This window comes from Hemiscyllium ocellatum, chromosome 23, assembly GCF_020745735.1.
Source record: "Hemiscyllium ocellatum isolate sHemOce1 chromosome 23, sHemOce1.pat.X.cur, whole genome shotgun sequence".
NCBI classification, from domain to species: domain Eukaryota; kingdom Metazoa; phylum Chordata; class Chondrichthyes; order Orectolobiformes; family Hemiscylliidae; genus Hemiscyllium; species Hemiscyllium ocellatum.
This window is the reverse complement of record NC_083423.1, coordinates 14663430-14675796: the sequence shown is the minus strand read 5'-3', so window position 1 is coordinate 14675796 and position 12367 is coordinate 14663430. Positions and strand designations below refer to the sequence as shown.

Here is a 12367-nt window from a genome sequence, read left to right as displayed (position 1 = left end):
GCCTGTATAATATTGAGTTGAATTTATTTCAGCTCCCAACCCTAACCAACCTGGCACCGAGCAAAGGCCCAGTGTCTGGGGGAACAATGGTTACTATTCTGGGCAGAAACCTGGATGCTGGAAGCGATGTCTCAGTGATGTTTGAAGAACAGCCTTGTGTGTTTGACAGGTATGGACTATCGGTGAAGAAACAAAAATTAGCCAGTCCTAAGGTTGTTGAAGCATTAAATTTATTTGCAATTTATTTGATAGTAGGCAAACATAATTAAATTTGGTTCAAAATTATGGAGAATATTACCTTTTGCTGAAATGTGTGTGTGTGTTGGTGCAGGGGGGTATGGGTGTGGGAGTGTGTGTGTGTGCAAAACAGAGCAAGTGTTCATGAGAAGATTTGTAGCTCAGGTTGAGGTTCTGGATGTAGGTTTGCTCGCTGAGCTGGAAGGTTCATTTCCAGATGTTTCATCACCCTACTGGTAACATCTTCAGTGGGCCTCCAGGCGAAGCACTGCTGCTGATTCATGCTTTCTATTTATATGTTTGGGTTTCTTTGGTTGGTGATGTCATTTCCTGTGGTTATGCCATTTCCTGTTCTTTTTCTCAGGGTGTGGTAGATGAGGTCTAACTGGATGTGTTTAGTGATGTGTTTCTGGTTGGATTGTACCAAACACTACATTGGACAAGCAGGCAGAAAACTAGCCACCAGGGTACATGAACATCAACTAGCTATAAAACAACATGATCCTCTCTCACTAGTATCCTTACATAAGATAAGGAAGGACACCATTTCAACGGGACAACACATCCATCCTAGGACAAGCCAAACAGAGGCATGCATGAGAATCCCTAGAAGCAATCCATTCCAACCAGAACTCTATCAATAATCACATTGAGTTAGACCCCATGTACCACCCCCTGAGAAAAAGAACAGGAAATGACATCACCACAGGAAATGACATCACCGACCCAAAGAAACCCAAACATATAAATAAAAACCAGGAATCAGCAGCTGTGCTTCGCCCAGAGGCTTACTGAAGATGCTACCTAGTAGGGTGACAAAAACATCTGGAAATAACCCTCCAGCTCAGTGAGCAAACCTACATGCAGAGCAAGTATAAATGTGAATGTATGAGTGTGAGTGTGCATGTGTGTGAAAGTGTGAGATATATACATGTATGCTCATTATTGTACAATAAATTATACTTTGAAGGAATATATGGCCCCTTTTTGTGACAGACTTTCCAATCTATTCTTTAATCATTTGTGACTAATTGATCTTGAGGTGGAGAATTGTAGGAAAGAATGTCTCTTCCTCAGATGATGGGGTAAGCTGTTATTAAGTGCTGTAAATGGAGCTCTCACTGTAGTTTTAATCTCAATTTTAACAACCTCACCATTGTTTACAAATTCTTCAACAGCCTCACCCCTTGCTACAGCTGTGCTTTCCTTCAATCTTACAACCTTCCCACATTTCTGTGTTCCTCCAATTTTGGCCTCCTAACCTCCCTGATTTTAATCATTCCACCATTGGTTGCCATAACTACAGCTGCAAAAGTCTACTTTTCTTGCATTCCCTGCCAAAACAAATCAGCTTCTCTACCTCGCTCTCCTTAAACCCCATGCTTTAAGACATTTGTCCTAATATCTCCTTATGAGCCATAGTTACAGGTCCTTTGGCCCATCAAGTCTATGCTAACATGAGGCTTGATGGTGTTTGATTTTGTTTCAGTTGATAATACTCCTGCACAATGCCTTGAGTCATTTTACTGCATTAAAGGTTCAATGTCAATGCAGATTGCTGCTGTTTTTTGACAGTGTTCCTGTTTCTCTGCCTAACAGGAGGTTCACTGGAGGAATTATTTGTAACTCCACCTCTGCACCACGCAAAGGGAACTTCACCGTGGTGGTTGGGGTAGACAAGGCGAGAATTGAGAAGGAACTATTATTTGAGTATGTAGACGATCCCACCATCGTGAAGATTGAACCAGAGTGGAGTATAGTCAGGTAAATAAAGCCCACCAGTGTGTATCCACTGACAGAATCACTGAAAAAATGGAGAGTCTGAAATAGAAATGGAAAATATAGTTACCATCATCTGTAAAGAGAACTGACTGTTTAATGGGTATAATCCTTTGTCAGTATGATAGACTAATAGATGGGCAAGGATGTTAAGTAATCATTGTCAGTCAGTTTCTCTTTTTCCCCTTTGTTTCTTTCCTTTTCCTTCTCACTCCACTTCTCTCTTGCCCCTTCCTCCCTATCCTACCCTGTCACCCTCTCTATCCTTTTTTTGCCATCCCCCCTCCCTATCTCCCCATCCTTCCCTCCCTATCTCCCCATCCTTCCCTCCCTATCTCCCCATCCTTCCCTCCCTATCTCCCCATCCTTCCCTCCCTATCTCCCCATCCTTCCCTCCCTCTCTCCGCATCCCTCTCTCCCTCTCCCCATCCCTCTCTCCCCCTCTCCCCATCCCTCCCTCTCTCCCCATCCATCCCTTATCCCCACCTCTTTCTCTCTTCCTCCTTCCCTCCCCTTGTCTTTGCCTCTTTTTGTCCCGTCCCCCCTCTCTCTCCTCCTCTCTTTCCCTCCCCTTCTTTCTGCCTGTTCCTTTCCCTACCTTTTTCCTCTCTCTCTCCCTTCCCACGTCTTTCTGCCTCTCTCATTCTCTCCCTGTCCATTCCAACATCTGCTGAGTAATGGGATTGACATCAGAAGCAAACATAATGATGATGTCTGAGTCATATGTGTCGGTCGCAGAAGCTTATGTGAAAGGAATGGATCGAAAGATCTGTAAATAAAGAATTTGCGTAAAAAGATTATAAATTCATCAGCATGCTTCTAAATAGTCCCAAACTAAAGACACAACCAAAAGATATTTATCTCTTTATAACTGTGTCATCAATTTTTAATTTCCTTCCTGTTTCTCAACCTCATCTGTTTACTCTTTCTTCCCATCCCTCTCTGTCAAGATACTTCAGATTTTTGGCTCTTGATACCTTTGTAATAATTTTTGTAAATTAACTGCACGCTATCTGTCCTTTATCTTCTCAAACTGAAGTTTCATTCCTAATTACATTCAAATGCCAGTGAATCTCACTGGGTCTTGACAACTGCTTCATCAGGGTTTCTTGTACCAAGCTTTCAACTGTTCCTCTGTGTAATTCCCCTCTCTCTGACCGTGACGGGCTGCCTCACAATGTCAAGGGCTTTGCTTGTACCACTGAAATGTAACAATCCAGGATGTCTCAGCGACTGGATGACATCCACAGTGGCTTCAGTAAGCTTTTGCAACTTGAGACCTTAAGTCACAACTGTCAAAAGAAAGTTCCCCAGTATCGATGGCCTACCTCCATGTAATTTGATGTCATGTTAAGACAGCCATCTGTTGTTTCCCTAAATTATTATGGCTGAAAACGTGTTGCTGGAAAAGCGCAGCAGGTCAGGCAGCATCCAAGGAACAGGAGATTCGATGGTTCCTGATGAAGGGCTTATGCCCGAAACGTCAAATTTCCTGTTCCTTGGATGCTGCCTGACCTGCTGCGCTTTTCCAGCAACACATTTTCAGCTCTGATCTCCAGCATCTGCAGACCTCACTTTTTCCCTAAATTATTATGTCTAATGATCTTCCTTTGTCCCTAGACTCTGATCATGGTAGGGAAATGGAGTCTGGTAATAGAGGCTGGGCTGGTTTATAAAGGTTTGAAATCGTCCTGTACTGAGGATGGAGTGGAAGTGTGTTCTGTTTTCAGTGTTACATAGATCGTAAAATAGTACAAGGCAAGAATAGGCCTTTTGGCCATCATGTCTGTGCCAATCATGATGCCATTCTAAACTAATCCCATCTGCCTGTATACGGTCCATTTCCCTCTGTTCCCTGTATCTGTCTAAATGCCTTTTAAATGTTGCTATTGCATCTGCTTCTACCACCTCCCTTGGCAATGACTTCCAGGCACCTACCAACCTCTGTATAAAAAAAAATGACTTGCCTCATTCATTTCCTTTAAACCTTTCCTCTCTCACCTTAAACCTGTGTCCCTTAGTATTTGACAGTTCCACACTGGGAAAATGACTCTGAATATCCACACTATGTATGGCTCACATAATCTCATGTACTTCCATCTGGTTACGTATCAGCCTTCCGTATAGTTAATACCCTCCAATCCTGGCAACATTCTGGTGAACCTCTTTTGCAACCTCTCCAAATCCTCACCATTAAGTGTGGCAACCAGAACTACTCACAATACCCCAAATAGGGCCTAAGTAATGTGTTATACAGCTGCAACAGTTAGCACTGTGGCCTCACAGTACCTGGGTTCAATGTGTAGAGTTTGCATGTTCTCCCCATGTTCTCCTGGGTTTTCACTGGATGCTCCGGTTAGTGTAGGTTAGATGGATTAGCTAGGAGAAATGTGGATGGATCTGGGTGGGATGCTTGTTGGTGCAGAACACTGGGCTGAAAGGCGTCTCTCTGCATTGTAGAGATTCTATGAACATGACTTACAAACTTTTATACTCCGTGTCCTGGCTGATGGAGGCAAGCATGCAATATGCCTTCTTTACCAGCTTATCAATCACAGAGGTCACATGGATGACAAGCCCAACGTGACTGTAATCTCAGTGTCTGCTATTGCTTCCTTAATGGCAGTTTCACAAATCCTTACCCGCAGTTTCACAAATCCTTACCCGCCGCGATCTAGAAGGACAGGGATAGAACGTTCATTGAAACACCGCTACTTCCAGTTACCCCTCCAGGTCACTCAACCTCCTGATTTTAATGTTCACTTGTCATCACTGGATCAAACTCAGCAGCATTGAAGGACAACCATCACTACATGCACTGTAGCCACGCAAAACATTACTTACCACCAAAGTATTCTCAAGGGTGTACTGGAATGGGCACTAAATGCTGGCCTTACTAGTGATGTATATGTTTTGAGAATGAATGTAATAAAGATTTGTTTGTCTATTAATGGCAAATGTAAGGTTTTTTTCCTCCTTCCCTTTCTCAGTGGGAGTACACCTGTGATGGTATGGGGAACAAACCTGGACATCATTCAGCATCCTAAGATTCGAGCTAACCACAATGGTGTGGAAACAATCAATGTACGTATTCCCCTCATCTCAGATGGTTACTTGCTACTTAGTTATCAAAGAGAGATGTCAAACTCACCTCAGTGTACAGAATACTCGCCTGTGTTGTGGTCATTACTGTCAGGACTGTACAAGGTTTCAGCTGATGTTCCATAAAGGTTGGTGGACTGTGACCATAGTTGTACATAATATATGTTTATGCTTTAAACCCAAGATTCAGTAACACAATATACATGTTTATGGATTATTCCAATCTTGGTGGCTAAACCTGAGAACAACATAACAATAGAGTCATAGACTCATAGAGATGTACAGCATGGAAACAGACCCTTTCATCCAACCCATCCATGCCGATCAGATATCCCAACCCAATCTAGTCCCACTTGCCAGCACCTGGCCCATATCCCTCCAAATCCTTCCTATTCATATACCCATCCAAATGCCTCTTAAATGTTGCAATTGTACCAGCCTCCACCACATCCTCTGGCAGTTCATTCCATACACGTACCACTTGCGTGAAAAAGTTGTCCCTTAGGTCTCTTATATTTTTCCCCCCTCACCCTAAACCTATGCCTCCTAGTTCTGGACTCCCTGACCCCTGGGAAAAGACTTTGTCTATTTATCCTATCCATGACCCTCATAATTTTGTAAACCTCTATAAGGTCACCCCTCAGCCTCCGACGCTCCAGGAAAACAGCCCTAGCCTGTTCAGCCTCTCCCTATAGCTCAGATCCTCCAACCATGGCAACATCTTTTCTGAACCCTTTCAAGATACACAACATCTTTCCGATAGGAAGGAGACCAGAATTGCACGCAATATTCCAACAATGGCCTAACCAATGTCCTGTACAGCCGCAACATGACCTCCCAACTCCTGTACTCAATACTCTGACCAATAAAGGAAAGCATACCAAACGCCTTCTTCACTATCCTATCTACCTGCGACTCCACTTTCAAGGAGCTATGAACCTGCACTCCAAGGTCTCTTTGTTCAGCAACACTCCCTAGGACATTACCATTAAGTGTATAAGGATACGACAACACCCCCAACATAAAAACTTTGGTTCAAGACCCATTCAATCGATTTGAGAACAAAATCTGCTGTGTGTATGCTGCACTGCCAGTGAGGCACTGCCTTCTATCAGGTGAACATAAAAGGTCTTTTGGAATTGCTTTGAAGACCAGCTGGACAGGTTTCCTAAGCATCCTTTCCAATGTTTGTCTCTCAACCAGCATCATGTTTTTAAATAAAATATAACCTGGCCATGATCAAATTAGTGGGGCAGCACAGTAGTTGGCATTGCTGCCTCACAGCACCAGGTTCCTGGGTTTGATTCCATCCTCGAACAACTGTTTCTCTGTGTGGATTTTGTTCATTCTCCCCTTGTCTGTAGGGGTTTCCTCCCACAGTCCAAAGATGTGCAGTTTAGATGAATTGGCCATGCTAAATTGCCCATAGTGTTCAGGAATGTGCAGGCTAGATGGAGTAGCCATGGGAAATGCAGGATGACAAGACTAGGATGCGAGGGAATGGGTCTGGATGGAATGCTGTCTGGAGGGTCAGTGTGGACTTGATGGGCTGAATGGCCTGTTTCCACACTGTAGGGATTCTATGATTCTAGTGTTTGTGGGAACTTGCTGTGTGCAAATTGATTAATATCAATTTCCTACTTTACACCATTAACTGCAATGCACTTTGGAACATTGTAAGGTTGTGAAAGCTACATTATAAATTCAAATCTTGATTCTTAACTGCTAAATCTGGTTGTTTACTTTTTTTGACAAATAAATAAGCAATTCGAGCCAGTTCTGCTGTCTGTATTCAGGCTGTGTTTAGTAAAAATGTTCACGAGCGAGCAAAAAATCCATGGCTAAAAGTTCCAAAAGGGGAAAATTAAAAGTGGATACACTGAGATAAATGTAGAAGATGCCACATTTTAAGCTATTTTGCAATGAGTTCTGAGTTAATCAAGTGGTAGCACAAAATTCCAGCTCATCAATTCTAACCTGTGTTCCTTTATATGAAAGTAATCTAATCCCGCTCTCCCAATTCCTCCCACTTTCTTTATTTATTCCTCTTCATCAAGCATCTGTCTGAAAATTATTAGTCACTCTCATCCAGCCCTTCTTTGTGAGAGGCTTCATTACACAAGGGAATCTGCTTTTTTACAGCAATGCATCAACTTAATCCCAGAAATAATATATTGGCCAAATCTTCCTTCTTGGGACTAGCATCTGTCAGAGTCTGAAGCAGGCCTTGAATCACTGAATGATTCTCTCGGTGGCTGGATTATCATGTCAATATTATTGGTGCTGCGCTTATCAAATGTGAAGATACATCCCTCAGGCATGTGGCTACCAATTGAAGTATTTTTACCCAACACCTGCATTCCCTGTAGCTCGCATATTAAGTTGCAACACTGGTGGCCCATACAGACCAAATAAGCCTCAGGCTAAGTCGGATGATTTTGACTCTGTTACTAGTGAAGACCTTTTCTCATTTCATCATTCTGGCCATCTTTTACAAGGACTGCCAATCAGCTTCTGAGATCCTTGCATTCTGGCCTCTTCCTCATTTAATCCATTTTTACCACGAACATTCAACTGCCTAAACCCTAAACTCTGGAATTCCCTCCCTAATCTTTCCTCTTTTAAGATGCTCCTTAAAGCTTGCACCTTCAAACAAACACTTGGTTCTCATTCTAGTATTTCCTCATGTGAGTTTGTTGTCAAATGTATTTTTAATGAGACCTTTGTGAACGGCTATGGAACATTTTACTCTGTGTCAAAGACTCTATGTAAATGCAAATGGTTGTTAATATGACCATGTTGACAATGCAGTGTCCTCCTTGGATTATCTCAGCTAGCAGGGAATATTGAGTTTCAAATGAAGGCCCAGATGTATAATCTTCGGTTTCGTATCCACCAACTCGAAGAACTTTTTACTGGGACATTTCATTTGAGCTGTGGAAATTATGAGCAGATTTGATTGAGGTTTTGTAGAAGATGAAGAATATGGTGATTAGATGGTGAGTTTAACAAACAATGCTAGGCCTACATAAAAAAACAAAAACTAAGTTGGGGAATTTTAACTCTCACCACCTGGTGGAAACTAAGACAGAGTGGTCAGTGATCCCTCACGATGTGTCCTTTTGGTTACATGGGATGGAAAGAGTTCCAAATGCCAAGTGCCATTGCATGCATTTGTGCTGGAAAGACGGCGTTAATGGTGAACATCAAACGTGTTGAGCTGTAATTCTGTCATTGGCCAAATTGAGAATATTGGCCTAGTGTTATTACTGCCAGAAGATTACTCCAGCGATCCAGGTAATGTTCTGGGGACTTGGGTTCAAATCCCATGGCAGTCTGGAATTGAGCACCGAATGGTGAGAATTTTGTTGGGAAAAGCCCATCTGGTTTACTAATATCCTTTAGGAAAGAAACTTGCCACCTGTACTTGGTCTGGCCTACATGAGAGATGGTTGACTCTCAGCTGCCCTCTGGGCAATTAAGGATGGGCCGCAAATGCTGACCTGGCCAAAATTCCCATGAACAAATTTTAAAAAGGCAGTATGGGCCCACCCTTTGTGGTCCCACACTGGGCCCACACTGTCTGGGCCCACACTGTCTGGGCCCACACTGTCTGGGCCCACACTGTCTGGGCCCACACTGTCTGGGCCCACACTGTCTGGGCCCACACTGTCTGGGCCCACACTGTCTGGGCCCTCACTGTCTGGGCCCTCACTGTCTGGGCCCTCACTGTCTGGGCCCTCACTGTCTGGGCCCTCACTGTCTGGGCCCTCACTGTCTGGGCCCTCACTGTCTGGGCCCACACTGTCTGGGCCCACACTGTCTGGGCCCACACTGTCTGGGCCCACACTGTCTGGGCCCACACTGTCTGGGCCCACACTGTCTGGGCCCTCACTGTCTGGGCCCACACTGTCTGGGCCCTCACTGTCTAGGTTCACACTGTCTGCGCCCTCACTGTCTAGGCCCAAAATGTCTGGGTTCACACTGTCTGGGCCCACACTGCCTGGGAGAAAGTAAGGACTGCAGATGCTGGAGATCAGACCTTAAAAATGTGTTGCTGGAAAAACGCAGCAGGTCAGGCAGCATCAAAGGAACAGGAGAATCAACGTTTCTTCCTCCCTGTCTGGGCCCTCCCTGTCTGGGCCCTCCCTGTCTGGGCCCTCCCTGTCTGGGCCCTCCCTGTCTGGGCCGTCACTGACTGTGCCGTCACTGTCTGCGCCCACAATGTCTGGGCTCACACTGCCTGTGTTCACACTGTCTGAGCCTTCACTATCTAGGCCCTCCCTGTCTGGGCCCTCCCTGTCTGGGCCCTCCCTGTCTGGGCCCACGCTCTCTGGGTCCACACTGTCTAGGCCCACAATGTCTGGGCCCGCACTGTCTGTGTTCACGCTGTCTGGGCCCTCACTGTTTAGGCCCACAATGTCTGGGCCCACACTAGGTTCACACTGTCTGGCCTCACGCTGTCTGCGCCCACGCTGTCTGGGCCCACGCTCTCTGGATCCTCACTGTCTAGGCCCGCACTGTCTGTGTTCACGCTGTCTGGGCCCTCACTGTTTAGGCCCACAATGTCTGGGCCCACACTAGGTTCACATTGTTTGGTCTCACACTATCTGGCCTCACACTGTCTGTCTGGGCCCTCACTGTCTGGGCCCTCACTGTCTGGGCCCTCACTGTCTGGGCCCACACTGTCTGGGCCCACACTGTCTGGGCCCACACTGTCTGGGCCCACACTGTCTGGGCCCACACTGTCTGGGCCCACACTGTCTGGGCCCACACTGTCTGGGCCCACACTGTCTGGGCCCACACTGTCTGGCTTCACCCTATCTGAGTTCACACTGACTGGGCCCTGACTGACTGGGCTCTCACTGTCTCTCAATATCCAAGGAACAGGAGAGTTGACATTTCAGGCATTTGCTCATCATACCTGAAACGTAGACGCTCCTGCTCCTTGGTTGCTGCCTGACCTGCTGTTCTTTTCCAGTGCCACACGTTTTGATGTAGACTGTCCAGCATCTGCAGTCCTCACTTTCACCTATCACTGTCTACACTGACAGTCTCTGGGCTAACATTCAAAGGGCTGGTTCGAGAAGTTCCCACTGTCACCGACAACTGAGAGGGAAATACAGAGAGACTTGCATTTTTGTAGCTCCTTTTCCAACCTTAGGAAATTGCCAGTTGCTGCACAGCCGTGGACTGAAGTGTAGTGGCTGTTGCTTTGCTGTGTATGAAACACAGTAGGCCTTTTGCGAACAGTGAGCTCCCACATGCAACAACATGATAATGACCTGGTGGTCTGTTTGTGCTCCTGGATGAGAAATAAATGGCATCCTGCGATCGTTTAGGCAGCTCTTTCCGAGAGCTAAGACAAGCTCGATGGGCTAAATGTCTCTTTTGGCTATTTCCTGAGCCCCTCATCAGCCCCATCCCTTGAGTGCCTGAGAGATTAATGAGAGCCCACTGCACATACTGAGAGATAAATAGCTGCCACTAATGCTGTAAAGTTATTGAACAGTTAAAATGACCATCTACACAATTTCCCAAATTGGTTGTAAATAGCCTGTAAGATTACGGAGCAGTATTACATTTGGCGCAATGGAAAGCTCTAACCCCAGCCCCTGATGGCTTCCTCCAGTTCAATTCTCTGCAGCAGCAGGGATACAGGGACGGGGGGCTGTGATTGGCTGTGCCTCAGAACCCTGGATGAATCGATTAAAATTAAGCACAGAGCATTTTATCTGAGAAAATGATAGACGCATTATAAAAAAAAAAGAGGAAAAATCAATGTTGGCCCCTTTGTTTGCACAGGCTGTTTTTGTAAATCATTCTTGTTGAATTCTAATTTTTTTTTGAAAAAGCTTTAGGCTAAGGAATAGGAGATTCGGAGGGGATTTGGGGAGAAAATTTATTCATTCAACAGGTAATGGAATACACTGCCTGGCGGCTAGAAATCTTACAACCTGTTAAAAAAAATTTGGATGAGCATTTGAGCTATCATCACATTCAAGGATATGGGACAAGTGCAGGAAATAGGGATTCGCACACATTTACTAGTAAGTATGAGAGCAGACTCGACGGGCTGAAGGGGCCTTTTCTGTGCTGGATGAATCTATGAAATTGGTTAATGCATCTTTGATGTTAAGCCTGATTGTCAGATTTTTCTGACCATGTTTCTTTGTGATTGTTTAGATTACAGCAGTGACAATGAGAGTGCTTCCTTGTTGTCATGCTATCGGAACCTCACAGCCAGGACGAGAGAGTCTGGTTCCAACAAGAAACCTGCCCCAAGCCCAACCTCGGGAAAATTCTCCTTTAATTCTTCAGCAACACTGTAATCCTGCTCATACTAGAGATTGCAATACCTCACTGAGCAAGAGCTATTGCTTCGATTGCAGATTGCTGGCAATTAAGAGTTTTTTTTTGTTAGGTATGAACCTGTGCTTATTGGGAACTAAGTTTGTAGAGTCCCCACTGGGCAGAAAGAGCTCATTTGGGCCATTGAGTCAGCACCAACCACCCAAACAGCATCCCACTCAGACCAACCACCTCCAGCCCTGTATGGGGTTTTTACCACGGCTGACCCCACCCAGCCCTCACATCCCTGGACACTAGTGCAATTTAAGACCATAAGACATAGGAGTGGAACTAAAGCCATTTGGCCCATTGAGTCCACTCCACCATTTAATCATGGCTGATGGGCATTTCAACACCACTTACCCACTCTCTCTCCATAGACCTTGCAAGATCAAGAATTTATCAGTCTTTGCCTTGAAATTTAGCATGGCCAATCCATCTAACCTGCACATCTTTGGACTGCGGGAGGAAACTGGAGCACCCAGACAAAACCCATGCAGACTGTGGGCGAATGTGCACACTCCACACAGACAGTCGCCTGAGGCTGGAATCGAACCTGGGTCCCTGGTGCTGTGTGGCAGCAGGGCTCGCCAATGAGCCACCTCATAACACAACCTGCTCTGACTGGGGAACAGTGCTCATACTTGTCTAACAATCCAGTGAGTTTAAATCCCGCAACTGGGCAATTGAAGAATTTTGTATTTTGAGAGTCTTTTGCGCAGATCTGGAAATGAAAATTTTGGAGACTTGGCAAAAAATGACTACAGACTCTCTGTCTAAAATTCCATCTGGTCTTTGAGGAAAGTGAACCCAATGTCCCCTCCTTGTTTGCAGAAGCTCCACAATCCTTAGGATTCACTTTTAACAAATGGCACCAGCTATTCTCGGGCAAGTTAGA

The 12367-nt window shown here is 45.2% G+C and overlaps 1 protein-coding gene across 1 annotated transcript in view; it reads left to right on the top strand.

The window, feature by feature from the left end:
• plxna4 (plexin A4) overlaps window positions 1-12367 on the top strand; it is a 630201-nt gene that overhangs the window by 505301 nt on the left and 112533 nt on the right. The window contains exons 15-17 of the mRNA XM_060842703.1: window positions 33-169; window positions 1837-2001; window positions 5007-5100. Coding sequence (XP_060698686.1) covers window positions 33-169; window positions 1837-2001; window positions 5007-5100 — 396 coding nt within the window. The remainder of the gene's footprint in view (window positions 1-32; window positions 170-1836; window positions 2002-5006; window positions 5101-12367) is intronic.